Genomic DNA, 19,060 nt, shown 5'->3' with positions numbered 1-19,060 from the left:
GCCGAAGGATTGCCTCAGCAGGAGGTCAAAGCTGCAGTAAATTGTGATCATACCACTGCACTCCAGCTTAGGCAGTAAAGTGAGACCCTGTCTCAAAAAAAAAAAAAAAGAAAAAAGAAAAAGAAAAAGAAAAGAAAAGAATCGAAGGCAGTCTGTTCATCTATAGGGACTGGTACATCTACAGAATGGGACACAATACACCTCCCGAAAACATGAGGTCATATGAGGTAGCTGTCTATGTACTGACATGAAAAAGTCTCCAGGATACACTGCTAAGTACAAAAATGCAAGATACAGAGTTGTGTGTAAGAGTGTGTGTATGACTGTATGTGTATGTGTGTGACTGTAAGAGAGAGAATTATAATACATTTTGTGTAAAAAAAGAGGTAAATAATTTATACTCATGTCTTCTTATATTTTCATAAAGGAACATTGGAAGGATAAATAAGAAACTAAGGCAGAGAGGGATGGGGTGGGTGGGAGGGAGCAGAACTTCTCAACGTATACCTTTTCCTATCTTTTTGATTACTTGAACTATGTGCTTATATTTTTAAATATAAGCTTATATTTTTAAATATATTTAAAAATAAAAAATATTTTTAAATAAATTATAAAGAAAAAGGAGACAGAATATGAGACCTAAACATAAAATCAATCACTTGTTGGCCTTTTGGCTAAGATCAAGTGAGACCTAAACATAAAATCAGACAATCGGGTTCAAGCCCTCCCTTTACCTTTGTAGCCAATCACTTGCTTCAGAAACCCCACCTGGAGTTAGAGGCACCTGGGTCCTGAAGGGAGAACTGGATCTGAGTCCTCCTCTATAACAAGCTAGTGCTACTACACTGGGCCAGCTTCTCAACCTCTCTGAGTTTCTGCTCCTCAGTAACACAATACGAATGACAAATTCTGCCTTACAATGTTATGTAACATGAGGACTCTAGAGGTGAGCAGTGTAAATTTCCCAGCATAGTGCCTACCCACAGAAATCAATAAATGGCAGAAGCCTATTAAATGAATACAATAATAGCTATTCTCAAGGACTGTGGGATGATCTTGTTACATGAAGTATGAGCGTTTTTAAATTTTATTTTAGTTTTAGAGTGTTAGTAGAATGCATTGCATCCAGAAAGACCTATCCTAAGAAAAATCACAACTACCACCCACTACCTGCCTTTTAAACAAATCTTCAGGGTTAATAGTACTGTAGGTAATTTGAATCATCTGGTCAACTAGAAATCTGAAATCCATTTTTTGGCCACACATAAAGATCAAGCTACTATATAAAGTCCACATGTTCTTTGTAAAACTATTTGTTCCTATAAATATATAAAAATATTTGACCTTTGTAAATTATTGCCCTCACATAGTCTACATTTCAGAGTCAGCAGAGCTTTTGGACATTGGGAACGTGAGTGTCAACCCTTCAGCACAAACGTGGGGGCTGACATGGCTGAGACTGCTTATCGAGGAATGAGAAATATTACACAAACACATCACATACTCTGAGAAAGGAATCACGTTTCATGGGTTAGCAGGAAACCAGTTTTCTCTGGACATTCACCCGGAATTTTCAATAATTCCCACCAAAACATTTACAATGTGGTATACATTTTTTCCCATTAAACTTCTCTGGACTGTATTTGAGCCTTTCTTTTAGAGTGGGTTTCAGTGAGGACCCTCATTGCTCAGTTATTGGGCGATTGGCACACTTGTCACTCACCCCCCTCAAAGATGCCAGTAGAAACTAGATTTGGAAAGAGGCCAGGCTTTCAAGGTATGTTCAGATGAGTCTGTACCAGCTGTGCCCACTGACACTGCATCACCTAAAACTCCCCAAATTGCCATCCCAGAGCGGACCTTACGTGGGATGGCCTGGACTAAAGGAAGAACCCAATGGAAGCAGAAAGGTTCTCTGTGCCTTACCATGCTACTGAAGCTGTCTGTCCTAGAAATTCGGAGGTCTTCAGTGGCATCCCAGCCCACAGAGCTTCGGGCCACTGGAGCTTTCTTGGGGTCGTTTTTCTGGGCAGGAGGTGATAGGGGTATATCCTTGGACTTGGGGAAGAGGACTTCATGGTCTCTGATCATCATAGTCATCACTCTTTGGATCTGAGGAGTCCCTGAAAGAAAGAAGAAAAAGATCTATAGTGTAGTGTAGGAGGCAGGTAGTCAGTCCTCAAGGATCCCCACCCATGGATGTCTCCAAACTCGGTTCTAAAACTACAAGGCCCAGAAGGGCCTCATTTTTCTTCTCAAAAGACCCTTTTTAATTGCTTGGAGCTGGAGATTATGTTGAAAGGGATGGAATACAAGGACATGGGAGAAGAATGAAAAAGGGAGCTGTTTCAGAGGGAGCCAATAGTCTACTGGATTAGTTTTTGATCAGGAAAGTAGGCAATAAAACAGCAGAGAAAATAAAGACATCTTTCTCTCCTGATGTGGTCCTCAATATGATCTATGGTTTCTCATCAGACACACAGCAAATATGTGCCAGGTTTTCTTCCCCCACGCCCATGGCAGATATCGGTACTCTGTGTACCGAAGTCTTCAGAAGTCTGCACAGCACAGCTTTATAAGCAGCCTTTTTGTGGGCTGGCTCATAAAATGAAACCTGGCTGGGCACGGTGGCTCACACCTGTAATCTCAGCACTTTGGGAGGCCAAGGCGGGAAGATCACTTGAGGTCAGGAGCTTGAAACCAGCCTGGCCAACATGGTGAAACTCTGTCTCTACTAAAATTACAAAAATTATCTGGGTGTGGGGGTGTATGACTGTAGTCCCAGCTACTCGAGAGGCTGAGGCAGGAGAATCACTTGAACCCAGGAGGCAGAGGTTATAGTGAGCTAAGGTCGCACCACTGCACTTCAGCCTAGGCAACAGAGTGAGGCTCCAACTCAATAAATAAAAAAAAAATAAAATAAAATGAAACCTGCTTGCTCAATCTGGCTTAGGGTATGTAAAAGTAATAAAAGACTAAGAAACACTGGCTAGCTATTTTTGTACTAGTCTACTGTACTGTGGGACCGTTGGGCAAACCCTTGACCTCTGTCCTTTGTTGTGATCTGAAAAATAGACACAATTCCTGCCCCGCCTACCTCACAAGGCTATTGCATGATTCAGATGAGATAGATAACCGGCTGAAAATGCTTGGCAAACCGCAGAGCAGTGCACAAATATCAGGGGGAGTGTTGTAATTGTTACTTCCTGTGTACCTGCTTTCACTATGGGACCAGCCATACCTCTCATGATCACGGCAGGGTCTTCGACCTTCGACCTGATGAGATTCACACCAATCACAGTAGCCAGGTTGTCCACGCTCATCTTGTTAACAGCACAGTTCAGCTGTATTTCATGTAGGAACCTGCAGGCAGCCAAGAAATCCCATGGTAGAAAGCAGGAAGTAGCCAGGAAGAAGCACTACAGGGTTCCAGCGAGAACTCAGGGATGGATCTAACGCTTTCCTCCCAGTCTCAGGAATGAGACCAGCCTGCTCTGCCCACAAGAATTTAGCCTCATCCTGAAAGACCCAAGACCAAGGAAGGAAGAGAAACCAGGGGGGTCCTGCCCAGCTGCTGGGGTGGGGGTTGTGGGAGGTGGGTGGAATCACATAAGCAAGAGACAAGATCCACTTCCAGGACCTCAGAGTGGACTAGAAAAGGTAAAATGGGTATCTGACCATACCCATGTCTTGCCCTGATACTTATCTCCCAGCTCTCAGCACCCATCCCACCCAAGTCTCCAGAGAGGAAAACTTTATTGGTAAGACGATTTCAGGGCCAGGGAATCCATGGTGCCTCCTTGTTCTCATCCTCTGATTAGAGCACAAGCATTGCTAATTCTCAGCAGGTGCTCCATAACCGATACTGAATTTTTGCTAAAATTCTACCCCTTTTGAGGCACAAAGCTCTCAGATTCACTGTAAAAATAGGGAATTTCTAAATACACTTTCTAAAAACCATTTTAAAATGGATAGAATGAAGCAACACAATTTCAAATACAGAGCAATTATTAAATAAATGGTGATGTATCCAAATGATGAAACATTATGAAATATTACGAAGTTATTCATAATCCAATTTTATGACATAGAGAAATGCTCATAATAAAACATTAAACCAAAAAAGCAGGATACAATCCTTTATATAATTTTGATTTAGAATAAAATATTATTCCCCTATATTTATATTAAGGTGTGAAAAGATCTATCATGGAGAGAAAACACCCAGACGGGAAAATGCTTGAGTGTTAACAGTACTTATTGCTGGTGAAGGGATTGTGGGTCCTTTTTATTTCTCGTTTACCGTTTGCTGGATCTTCCTGGTTTCCAAGTCAAGCAAGTATGACTTTTATTATCTAGGAACTACAACAAATTACTTTTTAAAAATAAAAGACAAAATTCAGAGCAGTCTGGGATGAAGATCCCAGTTCCCAGCCCAGCCCAGCCAGATCTGGGTCAATCCACAGCTAGAGTTGCCACAGGGGTGGTGCACAGCAGGTCCCCAGAAAGGGCTGAAGGAAAATAACCAGCGTGGCCCAGAATGAATGTCTCCCTGGAGCTAAGCTATGGCTCAAAGTCACAAAGATGGGAGATCATTCTAGAATCATTATAAGGATTCTGGGTTCTCTTGCATGTCCCAGGACTCTGAGCAGTGCTGAGGCAGGCCTAAAGGGGGGAGCATGTTCATTTTTTGGGTCAACCAGGTTTTCAGAATCCTTGAAATTATACAGGAAGCTACTTCAGTGCTACGTGAATACAGCTGATCTTCCAAAGTGCTGGCCCAGAATCTCTGTGTTCAGAGAGGTGGTCCCTCCTCTTCTAACTAGGAGCTTCTTTCTGATGGGGTTGAAAACTGTAGAGTTGATACCAGGGGCCTCTCACCTGCAGATGTAGCTCAGGAGACTATAGTTGTCACGAGGAAGGATGGAGAGCTGCTTCATCAACTCCTGCTGAGCCTGGGAAGAGATTTACACCAGTAAATCATTTACCAGTAAATGAGCCTGCCCACATGCCAGCAAGGAGACCCTGGAACAGAATTGGTGTATCTGTGAAGAAACAACACTTTGGCAGTCATTCCTGTCCCTGTAGTTTTGTGGGTTTAAAAATAAATTGGAAATAACTCTAAATTCTCTTATAATTTTTTTAAAAGGGTCATAGTTTTTTTTTTTTTTTTTTGACAAGGAGTCTCCCGCTGTCGCCCAGGCTGGAGTGCAGTGGCCGGATCTCAGCTCACTCTGACCTCCGCCCCCCGGGTTCACGCCATTCTCCTGCCTCAGCCTCCCAAGTAGCTGGGACTACAGGCGCCCGCCACCTCGTCCAGCTAGTTTTTTGTATTTTTTAGTAGAGACAGGGTTTCACCGTGTTAGCCAGGATGGTCTCGATCTCCTGACCTCGTGATCCGCCCGTCTTGGCCTCCCAAAGTGCTGGGATTACAGGCTTGAGCCACCGCGCCCGGCCAGTTTTTGTTATGTATACTTTTTATTTATCTGTAACTATGACACTGCACCCCACCTTTGACTGTGAGCTACTCTAAGGAAGGACTGTTGAACAACTCATACGTTAATTGTTTGCTTAAGAATGCTTGAGATGTAACAATCCAATAAAGAATAAGACCACAATAAGATATCTCAGAATCACTTTAAGACTGGTGAGAAATGGAGGATTCTTCTGAGAAGGATTTCAAGCACTATGGCCTAGCTGAGACCTGCTGGCTCACAGAGACAGGCAGACCAGGCTGGAGGATGGTTCAAGCTCTGCAATGGATGGCCATGGATGTCAGACAAGGTCTACCAGGAATGCACGAGCCAAAGAGAAGAGGGACAGCGAGCTTTTCCGTGTTCTTTTCAACCACAGCTGTCTGTAGGGTCTGTAGTCACCATATGCAACATGGTGCTTGTGAGAGTACACAATTCACTAGCCAGACATGGTGACGTGCACCTGTAATCCAAGCTACTCGGGAGGCTGAGGCAGGAGAATCGCTTGAAACCAGAAGGCAGAGATTGCAGTGACCGGAGAACTGCACTCCAGCCTGGGTGAAAGAGCAAAACTCCATCTCAAAAAAAAAAAAAAAAAAAATAGAGTACACAATTCACATGTGGTATGCAGGCACTCCTCAAACCTGAGCAGCTCTCCTGCAGAAAACGCACCCTCCAGCCTTGTCAGCCTACACGGAGCAGCTTCTGTAGATGTTGACCTTCTTAGCGTAGCGTCAGCTTCATGCTAAGATCCCTTTGTCAGTTGAGTCAAGTAAATTCATTGCAAAGGTTGCTACAGACTCACCCCTCCTAGCTGCCACCTCTGCCATGTTTTCACCAGTGAGAAGGACGTTGGTCCCTGTGTGTAGACATGCATTGCCACAGATACGGAAACTCTCAGAGATGCTGAGGTTGAGAAAAGCTGGGAGATGCAAGTCTAAAGTGAGTGCAGGGATGGGAATCTTACTGTCAGAACGGCATCTAGGTGCTTCCTTTGCTTTCCCCAGAACCCAGGGGTGAGATGCAATCTGAAACATTTATCTTTTTAGCTGCCTTTTAAACATTATTCCATAACATTTTATTACTTTCACAATAGTGAGCAGACACACCAGTATAAGTTAAGATTTTTCATATCCCCTTCTCCCTCCCCCAATAAAATTCTTAAGTTATGCACAAAATATCGTGCCTCAGATCCATGCAATCTAATTTTTGTTTGGAAAAGAGCTACAAAACCTGTATCATGTTAGCCACATCATTATTGTTCTCTTCCTTTCCTGAAATATAAAGTCAGCTTTCCTCTTATGTCAGGATCTATTCAAATCATGATGCTCCCCCATCCTCAGTCAGGGATGGAAGTTCTCACAGCTGTGTTTTCTTACAGGGCTAGGGTGCTATTTCTTCATTCATTTTAAATAAATATATTCTATGAAGCAGGCTATCTCATACATTCTGAAGTATGGAAGATAATAAACCTTCCCTTATATTGAAAAAAATGTTAAAGTCACCCACCAGTATCATATCCCTGGGTCCTCAAAACAATCCTAGGCATGATATGATATTATCATGAAAATTATCTAAGTTTGTGCTGTTCAATATAGCAGTTACTTGCCACATGTAGCTACTCAAATATAAATCAAAATTAAATAAAATTAGGAATTTGGCTTCCCAGGTGCAGTAACCACATTTTAGATGCCCAATAGCCATGTGTGGCTGGTGGTTACCATATTGAAAGGTGCAGATATATGAAAGTTCCATTACCATAGAAAGTTCTATTGGTCAAAGTAAATAAACTGAGTCTTATAAAAGACGTATAATCTGTATAATGGAAAAATCAAAGTTAAATCTAAGTCTTCATTATAGATTTTTCTGTGCACCACTTTGCCAGAGAGGGCTTTTAACATAGTCATTGAAATAAACATAAACTTCTTCATGGATCACTTGGATTTGAAAATCTTGTTTAAAAATCACCGAGGTTTATTGTTGTTGGTTGGGTTTCATCAGTTTCTTTGGTTGGTTGGTTGATTACAATAACATGAATACAGTGTGATCCCTGTTGACTACAAGGCCTCTCTAGAAATAACTTATACAGGATCAAAAATCCTGCTGGTGAACTTGTGCACTCTCACAAGCATATTGCAGATGGTGGTTACAGACCCTACAGGCAGCTATGGCTAAAAAGAACAACAATCAAAAAACCTTCCCTATCCTTCTTCTCCCTGGGACATGCATTCCTTGGATGACCACACCTGACACTCAAGTTGCTGTGGAGCTTGAACTATGTGACCTCGCACCTGCCTTCCAGCCTGTCGTTGTGTCCCAGCAAGTCTCAGCAAGGCCATCGGGCTTAAAACCCTCCTCCGATGTATCCTCCTTTTCTCCCTACTTTTAATGTGACCCAGCAGTATTTGATTATGGTCCAATTCTTTACTGGATTATTACATCTCATGAAGGCTGTGGTTTGCCAGTCATCATGATTGAGTTCATATGCCTTTTGTTGCTGAGGAAGTTGCATTTTGACTATCTTACCAAAAAGTATGGGCCCCTTGACCCACTGTTGTCTACTGGAATAGTGTCCAGAAAACCAATCACTTTCTTCTAAAGCAGGACAACTAACTCTAAGACGCAAACCTTTGCCTCGTCCGCATTCGTGAGCTGTCCACAGAGCAGGAACCCTTCGTACTGGCTCCAGGGAACCACGGGCTCTGGGAGGTCTCGTAGGTAGAGCTTTAGCAGGGAAGCCACAGTGTGCACATCTGTGTCTCTGGAAGAAAAGAAGCAATGCTCTTTGAAACCTCTTTGAAAGAAAAACTTTAGGATGTTCGTCACTTCCATCCTGATGATTCAGTGACTAGAACCATAAATTACAAAGGGAAATTTTGCAGAGGAGTAGAGTCTGATAAAGAAGAATCAGACCAACACATCGTTGCTAATTCACCCTTCTGGAACAACAATGCTGAATACATGTTCCTCCATCTCTTCCACCCAACTACCTCAAAGGTAAGTTCAAGGTCTACATTTTTACCAAACCTTCCTTAATGATTTTCATCTTTATTGCTTTCTTCTTTCTTCAAGTCATTTTAGTGCCTCTCAATTAGCATTGTCTAATTAGTCTCTAATATTGCTTATGTTAACTCCTTTATATCCTTGGTCCATTCATCTCTTTAATCTTCCAGAGTGCTTAAAATAGTTCTGAGGTTCACTCACATATTTGCTCAATAATTCACTCAATCAATAAGCATTGAGAAAATCTATTAGGTGCAAGATACTGCAAGATACTTGTCAAGCACTGGGATTTCAGTCGCCAATCCCAAAGACATCAGTAGCCATCCAGTCCAGGGATGGAGCCCTGGCCCCATCAAGTCACAAAGCTGTGGAGACTCAAGCATTATAAGGTCCTTACAATACTGTGTGGTTAATGCCATGATATGGGAAGCCCAAGACTCAGGATCCTATGGAAGTGTGGAAAAAGAACACCCAAGGCAGAGATGGGAACACGTAGATGACTTCTCAGATGAAAGAGTACCTCAGATGAGCTCTGAAAGGCAGTGAGGAGTTAGGGCATGAGGCAGGCAGCCTGTGTGTCAGCCTGGAGCATGAGGAGAGGAGGCCTCACCATGGGCCTGACTGACTGAAAGAGGCATGGCTCTTCAGTTCGGCTTCTCCATTTACAGGAGGGCTTAGTAAGTCATGGGCCAGGAGCCAAATCTGTCCCACTACCTCTGTTTGTACAGCCTGGGAGCTAAGAATTATTTTTACATTTTTAAATAGCTGGGGGAAAAAACACTCACAAGAAGAAGAGTGTGTCATGATGTAAAAATTGTAGGAAATTCAGATGTCAGCATCCGTAAGTAAAATTATAGAATAACACCACCACACTTGTTCATTTATGTACTGAGCAGAGTATTATAGTTGCGGTAAAGGCCATCTGGCCTGCAAAGCCTAAATATTTAATATGTGGCCCATTAAGAAAAGTTTGTTGACCCCTGGCTTACAAGGCAGTTGCATTGATTCTGCAGTGCTGCAAGAGAAAATAAGATTCACTGCCATATTCCTGAAGTGGATTATTGAAGAAATGTTTGTTTATTTCATATTGATAAAACCTGGCATTCTTAGGTAGCAGCCTCGGTAGCATTGTGAAAAGCTGTGATGTGGCAAGAGGTCCAGAATAACCTTGGAATGTCCTTGATTTCAGTGATGAGAAATATAGAATAGGCTGGAGGACATGTCTCCTGGTCCTAGGAGGGAGGGGAGGGGTGGATCTGGACAAGAGGAGGAGAAGGGAGGCATCTGAGGCAACAGAAGCAAGAACACTGGGCTTGATTGTAAAGCTCTGTCTTGGTGCTCTGTGTGCATTTTATTTTGGTTTTGACAGCCAGTTTGTGGAGCTGTCTTCTGAAAAGGCTCCCCTCTCTGCAGCCTGTGAACTGTACCTCAATAGGAGAACATGGGCTGGCACAGAGCCCGCTCTATGCTCCATGGCTGACCTCAGGAAATCTGGAGTAGGAACCGTTCATTTAACATGGGGATTCTGGAGAATCCTTCCCTGCTGAGTCACTGCCCAAAAATATCCGAGGCAAAGCCAGGCTAGGAAAAGTACTTTTGTCAAAATATGTTATGAGAAGTTCCTGAGAAAGTGGCAGCAAGACAGTCAGCTGACAATTTGCAGGAGCAGAATTCTCCCAAAGTCCAAAAGTTGCATCCTCCTCAAGTCCCTACACTGCAGTCCATCCATTTGTCTCTATCAGCATCCTGGGACTCCCATTTGATTGGGACCTCTCCTTCACCCCCATCCAACCAGTCTTCCAAATCCCTTCAAACCTATTCTCCTAAAGTCACGCTGATGCTTGTAAGCCCCTCCCCTCCTTTCACTGCCCTATGCCTCCAGATTCTATGCTCTGCCCACTCTAGGGCACAGCCCTGAACACCAAAACACACCAACGGAATGAGTGAAGAAAACAGAGTTTGAAATGGAAAAAACAGCATAAATGGTAAGTCAAGAAACTGGATCCTGGCTGGGAACAGTGGCTTACGTCTGTAGTCCCAGCACTTTGGGAGGCCGAGGTGGGTGGATCACTTGAGGTCGGGAGTTCAAGACTAGCCTGGCCAACATGGCAAAACGCTGTCTCTACTGAAAATACAAAAATTAGCTGGGCCTGGTGGCAGGTGCCTGTAATCCCAGCTACTCAGGAGGCTGAGGCAGGAGAATAACTTGAACCAAGGAGGCGGAGGTTGCAGTGAGCCAAGATCACACCACTGCACTCTAGCCTGGGTGACAAAGTGAGACTTGGTCTCGGGGAAAAAAAAAAAAAGAAACTGAATCTTTTGAAGAGCGACAACAACAATAAAAAAGACACCTAGACAGTTTAATCAGGAGAAATTTAGACAGCAAAAACAACCATCATTAGAAAAGAGAAAGGGGTTATAAATATAGCTACAGCATGGATACTTCAAAGTAATAATAAAAGGACACAATTAGCTATATAAATCATCTTACAACACTGAAACTTATAGAAAGCTTCCCAGTTCATTTCACCAAAAATAAATCTGACAAGCCATGCCCACTGTTGGGCCTAGCTAACTCCTCATTTTTGTTTATTGGGTCTCAGCTTAAATGTCATTTTCTTGGGGACCTCCCTAAATACACCAGACCATGTGAAAAGCCCCTGTTCTAAGTTTTCATAGTATTAAGTTTCCTTTTTAGCACGCAACACCATGGAACTTATACAATTATTTCTATAAATTTTTGTTTTACTGTGGGCACCCCATTGTACTAGGGCTAACTCAGACGTCTATTTTATGGTCTAAATTTGTAACATCATTTTTTTCGGAGTTTGCTGTTCCTCTAACCCAACAGAACACCTTAAATGATTCTTTTTTTTTTTTTTTAAATCAAGGGCTAAGAGCAGGTCAGGAGCCAGGTGGCTTCTGGGTTCAACAACTGATGCACTAGGCATTACCCAAGACTCCTCAGATGGTTCTGCCAGCCCTTCCCTGGAGGCATTGATGCTTGTAATGTGGCATGTCTGTAGGTGCATTTCTCACAGACACATAGGGGTGAGAAGTGTGTTGGCTTTGTAGCCAGACAGTGTCCATCCTGGTAGAAACTTGGCAAGGAGATTTTAAAGTTCACATTTTTGTGTCTAAGGAGACCAGATAGACCTGCACTAGTCTCACCAAACAGCTCCTTTGCTCACCTTCATTCTAGGAGGTAATGGGGGCATCTTGGGGCATCACCTTCATTCTAGTGAGGTAATGGAGCATCTCAGCACATAACCAATGCAGAGGATCTGGGTGAGTTCCCATAGCCGTGAAGTTGGGGACACCAGGAGGGGGCTTCTTGTTCTCCAAATACCCCTTCTTCCACCCACTGACTCCTACAATTCCTTTTATAGGAGGTAGAAAAAGTTACAACTGTAGCTTCTCTCTCCTGGTCTGCTCTGACTCTGAAAACCCTCCCTTTCCCCCTTTCCTGCCCTCTTTCCACCCCCTTTCACACTGCCCCTCTGCTGAACTCCCACACACAATTCAGGTTAACACTGTCTCAAGGTTGGTCTCTTCCTCTCCCACTCCCAGGCCAGATTCACTCTCAGGAAATCATCTAACACTGGTCCCTTTCACTTCAGAGTTAATTTGCCAGTTTTGTTGACCTCTCTTGAGTTACTGGCTTTGTCAATTCTATGATTCCAAAGTCAGGCTGATCCCTGTAAGCCCTCCCCTCCTTTCCCTGTCCTATGCATCTGGCATTCTATGCTCTGTCCCTTGCAGGGCACAGCCCTCAACACCAAAACACACCATGGAATGAGAAGTGGGGAAGTATAAAAGGGGGTGGAGAGAGGGCAGGAAAAGGGGGAAAAGAGGGTTTTCAGAATCATGAGTGGAATAGGAGAGAGAAGACCTGGTCTCTCCTAAATATGCTCAAATGTAACTAAATAATAAGAATCAAATAAGAGCCAGTCACACCTCCCAAATCAGACTTGTCCTCTCAAGGGTTTTGTGGACCTAAGAGTTGCCCCTGCGACGCCCCTGAAAAGCCCCCAATGACTCTTCCTGTTTCTGGATGTGTAAACTCTACCCCTCACTTCTAGGTGTGGAGATGTCACAAGGTAAGGTAATTTTCCTCCTTCCAGTCTCAAATATTTCAAAATAATCAAAAATTCCCACACCAACACCCACGCCTACTCTATAGTGCATAGGCTAGAGCCTAAGGCAGTTATTTGGCAAATCCTAGCAATCACCTCTATTCCTTTTGGCACATTGTATGGCATTGCTCTAGCAACAACCCCCCTGTATCTTTCACCAGGCCAAGGCTAACCAAAAACATAAAAAGAAACTGAATATAAAGGTGGTGAGCACAATGGAACAAGCGCCTGATATCAAAACGCAGTTGATGGTGCTGCTGAAAGTCCCCGTGTTTGATGCCCATAATGGGCTGTTGTTCCAATAAGAACCCCATCTCTTGCTTCCTAGGGTGCTAAAATATAGCACCTGTGGGAAATTAGCTTATTACTTATTAAGGGTAGGAAAGACACCCCTGTGGTTGTCCAAACTACAACCGTGGCCATAAGCGTGGAGAGAAACAAATAGATCCCAGAGAAGCTTTGGAGGAAAAACAGGCAGCATTGGTGATTAGAGTGAGGGGTGAGGGAGCTTCTACACAAGATGACACTTAGGTCTTCACAATTTTCTCAGAATCAACCCAACCCCATTGTCCAAAATAAGCTTGGCAACTTTCGTTTTTGGAAACTGGATAGAGTTCAGGCCCATCTTACTAAACCTTGGTTTATGGGCTCCTAATTTGGAAATAGCAGTCAAACTTATGCCAGCAGGACAAGTTCACGCAGGCAACTGGGGAAGAGACTGCACAACATCAGGTGGGGATTTTACTAGCTGAGTGTGGCAGAGAAGGAAACCTCAGCTGAGTGACTGGAGAAGGTAGGGAGGAAGCGGGTGGTGAGAGGAAATGTCACTATGCCTCATATGCCCCAAACAGGGCTGGGAGACCTCCACACAGAAGACTTAGGAACGCCAGGCTGCCAAGATATCAGGATATGCTCCTGCAAAAGGGCCCAGAACTGAGTCAGAATCACGTGGTACTGTGATCTTGGAAACTAACAAGAAGTCCTGGTTATAGCCACTTCTGGAATGCTAACGAAAGTCGCTGGTGCCCTTGGATATGGATCTGGTGCATTCTCCACCACACCAAGTGTTTGTACAGCCAGCTCCACTCTTCCATGTTCCTCATCTGTCCTGAAGGGTGGGCCTCAGGTTAGGTCCCATCTTTCTCCCCTCCTCTGCACGACCCCTTCTCCTGTGCCCTAAACACCACCTGAATCTGCCCAGCAGGATTCCAGTTCTGGTTCACATGATCTGTCACATAAACTATCTGCATACTCTCCTAACTGTGCTCCAGTCTCCCAAAATCCCAATCATGAGCAAAACAAAGGCTCTTTCTGTTGCAAGCCAGGGCTCTTAGAAGTGTCTATGCAAGTCCCATAGCTCAACTGGAATGGAGAGGCCCTCCCAGCCAAGCCAGGCAGAGGGGAGGGCAGAGCTGGGACACTGCAGCAGGGCAATGTACCTGTCAAAGGAGGGCCGCTCCCCAGCATCAAAGGCATCTCTCAGCTGCTTCACCAGGTTGTCCTGCCCAGGCAGACGGAAGATGCCCTCTTCATTCCGGCCATGCTCCAGGATGAACTCTGTACATTTCTCCACCAGGATGGGCACCAGATGGGGGCCGAATTTCTGTTCATAGGCCACAGTCTCATCCAAGCGCTGGCCAAACACCGCTGAGGAGAGAGCAAACAGAACCAGCCCGTCATTCTGTGCTTCCTTGGATGAACTATTTCTTGACTTTCTGTGTCACCTGTGACTTCACAGGTTTTATTGCAATGATACTAGACAAAATGTGGGAGACAAATCGCTCATAATATTTCCTGAAACTATAAATACGGGCCTGTAAATTTGAGGCAGTCTTTGTCAGTCTTTTTATATTGACCCACATTTCTTACATATTTAAAATAACGACTGGCTTTTACTGAATACTTTTTGCTGGGAATTGCACACTTTTTGTCCTTTTGACAGCAACTCTATGAGGTGGTATTAATGTCACACTCACCTTACTGTTAAAGATACTGATCCTTAGACACGTGCCAAGGTCAAGCAGCTCACAGCATGGCACAGTTGGGATTCAGGCCTAGGCAGTGAACTCCCAGCAATGTGCCTTAACCACGGCAGCAAGCAGGCCGCTTTGTGTCCACTTGCGTCAGAGAGTAGTAAAGCATAACACAGTAAGGCATCCCCCCTTAGCCACAGTCAACTGCAGTCTGAAAATATTAAATGCGAAATTCCAGAAACAAACAATTCATTAGTTTTAAATTGCACGTCATTCTGAGTAGCATGATGAAATTTCTCGCAGTCCCGCTCAGTCCAGCCTGAGATGTGAATCATCTCTTTGTTTAGTGTATCCACTTTGCATACACTGCTTGCCCAGGAGTCACATAGTAGTTGTCTCAGTTATACTTAGTAGTTGTCTCAGTTATAAGACCGAAAAGACACAGCGTATATAGGGCTCAGGACTATCTGAGATCTCAGGCATCCACTGCGGTCTGGAAACATATCCCCCAAGGATAAAGAGGGCCTACTGTAGTCTGTCACATAGATGTCTCATAGCACTAAACCACTGTGGAATTTAAAATAATTTAGGTTGTTTACTATGTCCTAATGATAAACATTGCCACAGCAGACATGTTCATTCACCTGGCAGAGATCCTGGAATGTATGCAGTTCAATGCATAATTTCTAATTAATTAACATTTGGATGCATGAACAAAAGCGTTTCATTCTTTTGAACTATTTCCTCAGGACAAATTCCCATGTGTAGAATTACTGGGTCAAGAGGTTTGAACAGTTTTATAACTTGATGGTATGCAAATTGCTTTCCAAAAATATTTTCCCAAATTACCCTGCCTCCAGCAAAGCAAGTGTGGGCCAGTTCCACCCTAGCTCTGTCCGAGTGGAGAAACTTTGCTCCACAGTCTCCCCGCCCCAGCAGTGTGAGGACACGAGTTTACAAATCAGGACCACCACTGCCTACCCATTCTCCCACCAGGCTTCCATGCCCTGGAGGTTCAGAAGACAGGCCGTGGCTTCTGTCCTGTCCTGCTTGACTTTCCCTCTGCCATAATCAGGGCTCTGCTGCACCCGGCACTTCAATCCCTAGGACATCCGTTTGCAAAGTCACTTGACTCTCCCTAGGATTCTCTCTCTCAGGTTGGTCCTCTCCATCCCATCTCGAGTTCCTGTGGATTCCACCTGTATAGAGCTGTACCAGGCTCTTGACTTGCATGTTCTTTTCCGCTCCCACCCACTACCCAGGCTAGGCCAGCCTCCTCTCTCACCTGTAACTGCTGCAGTCTCTTCTCTCTATCATGTTCGAAACCCTCCTGCTGCTTGCCTTTCTAGAGCACCGCTCTGCTTGAGTGCCCTTCTCTTGGTTTTCAGTAGTCATCTGCTTCTCCCCCAATTGCCTCCATGATGTTTTTCAAATAGACACGTAAAGCCCTGGCAGTTTGTCAGGGCCTCCTCTTTCATCACATCAGGTGTTGGGAGGCGAGAGTAGAATCTAGACGGAGCTGAATAGGGGGCCTCTGTGTTCCCCACTATCACCAAATCTGCTTGGCTGTTGTTCGTTTCACTTATTGCACTGCAGTGAGACTGTGATTAAATACTTCTGTGGCTAAAGTTTGAGAATCAAGGCTGGCATTCCTCAAGGCTTGGCACCCACCTGCTTTCCTGGCCTGATGTCCTGCCATGCCCCGAGAGGCATCTCACCCTGACGTTTCCAAAACATAATGCTCTGCAGTCTCCATGTCCTTGAACAGTCTCTTCTCCCTGTCCAGTCTGCTCTCCCCCTTCCCTGGCGGCGCCAATTCTCTTTGTCCTCCTTGGCCCCTCTCAAATACCATCATATCTGCCATGCCTTACTGACACCCAGATGGAGAGACTACATCCTACTCTGTGCACCAGATTGCTTCTTGAATATCCCAATCCTTTCCATACTCTGTGATCATGATTTGTATGTACCTGTGTCGTCTGCATGATTGTAAGCCCCCCACTACTGGGAATAGGAGGAAGGGCTGTTTTCATCCCCAATGTCTAGCATAACCCCTGGCAAAAGGTAGACAGTCAATGACTTTTGCTGAAGGATTTAATGAATCAATGTGTCTTTAAGCAAGTATTTTCCATGACTAATGGTTATTCGGCATTTCTTTAGTTTAAACAGTAATAGGAATCTCCTGGTATATGAATTCAGCTTCACGCTAGCATGCATTGAGTGCCCTGCCATGTGCCAGCACCAGGCTCCATGGAATGGGTTGTACATACAAGGGGCATGGAAGACTTGGTTCATGCTTTTAATGAGTTTGCCATCCAGTTATGAAAATAACATAACAGATGGACTGTCTGCCTTTGAGGGGTCACACAAAACGTAGTGAGAAACAATTAGAAAATTTCAATAGCCATATGGAATTAGGTTTCTATTTGTCTGTAAAAGGAGCTGGACACATCTTTTCACCAAATTGATAGGACATGACTGAAATAATCTGACTTAAAACAGACCACATAGCATCTGGAAAGTTCTCTTTGAGAGGTCCAGAGAGGGGCCCTTCAATGGGAGAGGCAGATGTCTCCTGCAGCAGTTGAAACTCAGGCTCCAGAGGTCCACTGGACTTGATGGGGAAAGATAGCACAAACACAGTGTAAGGATGTGCACAGAGAAGTCAAAGCTTTCAGATTCAAGCTCCATTTCTGAGGTCTTATAGCAGATGCTCCACCTTGCATGTGATTTGGAGCCAAGCTCCTTCTTACACCTTAATGTGTGTCTAGTCCTCCAGCTTTTCTCCTCATCCCAGTCTATCAGCCTTGTCCTGCCTTCATCCTCTATTCCTCTCACACCTCAAATGCAGCCCTTTTGATATTAATCTCACTCATACTTTTTTCTTCAACATCCCTACCCTGCTGCTTCCTACTACCCTCTGCATGCCTTCATCAGGCCATTGAGAGCTACAAGAGACCATGCATAACACATTGTGGAAATTTATCCTTCCAATCTCTGCAAGACATTGGTTCCAAATTTTCACCACTCCTCTTGAGCTCCCCACCCATTCCCTCCCTTCTCTGTCTCAACAGGTGATCTTGGCTCCTCTTTCCTTCCATTACCAAACGGAGGGTTATGAGTGAACTCCCTCATCTCCAGTCCCTGCCTTTCCCATCCTTTCTCCTCTGTGTTCCTGTTTTCTCCCACAGGAAGAAAAGGGCCCTATCTTTCATCTAGGATGATGCCTTCCTGAACTGTGGGTTCCATTCTTTCCACCTCTTCCAGTACTTACTCTTTCTCTTTGCATCTTAAAATTTTCTCTTTCAATTGAAAGATCCCACGTGAGTCTAGGTCTTTGCCATTTATGAAAGAATAATCTCCCACCTCAGCTCTCATGCAAACAACCAACATTTGCTTTCCTTCTCTTTACCATATACTTGTAAAAAATTGTGTCTACTTCTAGAGAGATGTCTGCCCCACTTCCTCACTTATCACTCACTACTCAGCCTCTCAACCCATCACAATCTTGTTTCATTAGCCTGCACTTCTTCACTAAATCTGCTCACTAAGATTTCTAGTGCTCTCCTAATGTTCATTCCATACCCTACTTACTGATCTTCTCGGAAGACTAATGTTACTTCTCCTTCCTCTTCAATACTTTCTCCCTACATTGCAATAAATCCAACCATTCTTGTTCTATTCTCATGTCACTGATGACTCCTTTCAGTGTCTTTGACTGTGCTCCATCTTCCACCTGCTCCTTTGGTGCATCATTTCCTGGGATTCCAACTCAAGCTTCTTTTCTTCTCACTCTAGTATTCTCCTTAGGAAAGTGCATATGATTTCACACATTTAGATATCACCTATAAACTTATAACTTATTAATCTGCATATCTGGTCCAGATCTCTCTCTCTCTATATATATATATATACACACACACACACACACACACACACACAAAATATACATATGTATATATATGGATATATGTGTGTGTATATATATACACACACACACGGATAGATAGATATAATTTATGAAAGAATAATCCTCCACCTCGGCTCTCATGCAAATGATCAACATTTGCTTTCCTCTCTTTACTATTATACTCATAGAAAAATGTGTTTTATTTTATCTTTATATATGTAGCCATATCATATCTATTTCCATCTTTTCTCTCTCTCTCTCTTTTTCTCTCTCTCTTTCTCCTCTATAACCATAAGTTCAATGACTAATGGCAATTCTCCCAGTATCTTCTCTAATCTCACTATCATCCCATCCCTAAATCACTGCTTCTCCTGTAGCCTTCCTCAAAGGCAATAGCATTCATTCCATCACTCAAGCACCAGGTACTCTCCTAGGCACTGAAAATGCAAAGCCATTAATACAAGGTACCTGAACTTAACTAATCCAATTAGCAAAATTGTGAGCATTAGAATTATCTGCAACACTCTTCACTCTCTCCAAATAGGTTGGTACATTCTTCTTCTT

The 19,060-nt window shown here is 43.8% G+C and overlaps 1 protein-coding gene across 2 annotated transcripts in view; it reads right to left on the bottom strand.

The window, feature by feature from the left end:
• Positions 1-19,060, bottom strand: part of ARHGAP25 (Rho GTPase activating protein 25) — a 90,975-nt gene that overhangs the window by 5,249 nt on the left and 66,666 nt on the right. For both annotated transcript variants that reach the window (XM_011984999.1, XM_011985000.1), the window contains 5 exons: positions 14,053-14,260; positions 8,103-8,235; positions 4,882-4,955; positions 3,242-3,363; positions 1,927-2,123 (listed from right to left, as the gene is read on the bottom strand). In XM_011984999.1, coding sequence (XP_011840389.1) covers positions 1,927-2,123; positions 3,242-3,363; positions 4,882-4,955; positions 8,103-8,235; positions 14,053-14,260 — 734 coding nt within the window. The remainder of the gene's footprint in view (positions 1-1,926; positions 2,124-3,241; positions 3,364-4,881; positions 4,956-8,102; positions 8,236-14,052; positions 14,261-19,060) is intronic.

Source organism: Mandrillus leucophaeus, unplaced genomic scaffold (genome assembly GCF_000951045.1).
Source record: "Mandrillus leucophaeus isolate KB7577 unplaced genomic scaffold, Mleu.le_1.0 Scaffold279, whole genome shotgun sequence".
NCBI lineage: Eukaryota > Metazoa > Chordata > Mammalia > Primates > Cercopithecidae > Mandrillus > Mandrillus leucophaeus.
Note: the sequence above shows the minus strand (reverse complement) of the source record. Positions and strands in the feature narration are given on the sequence as shown.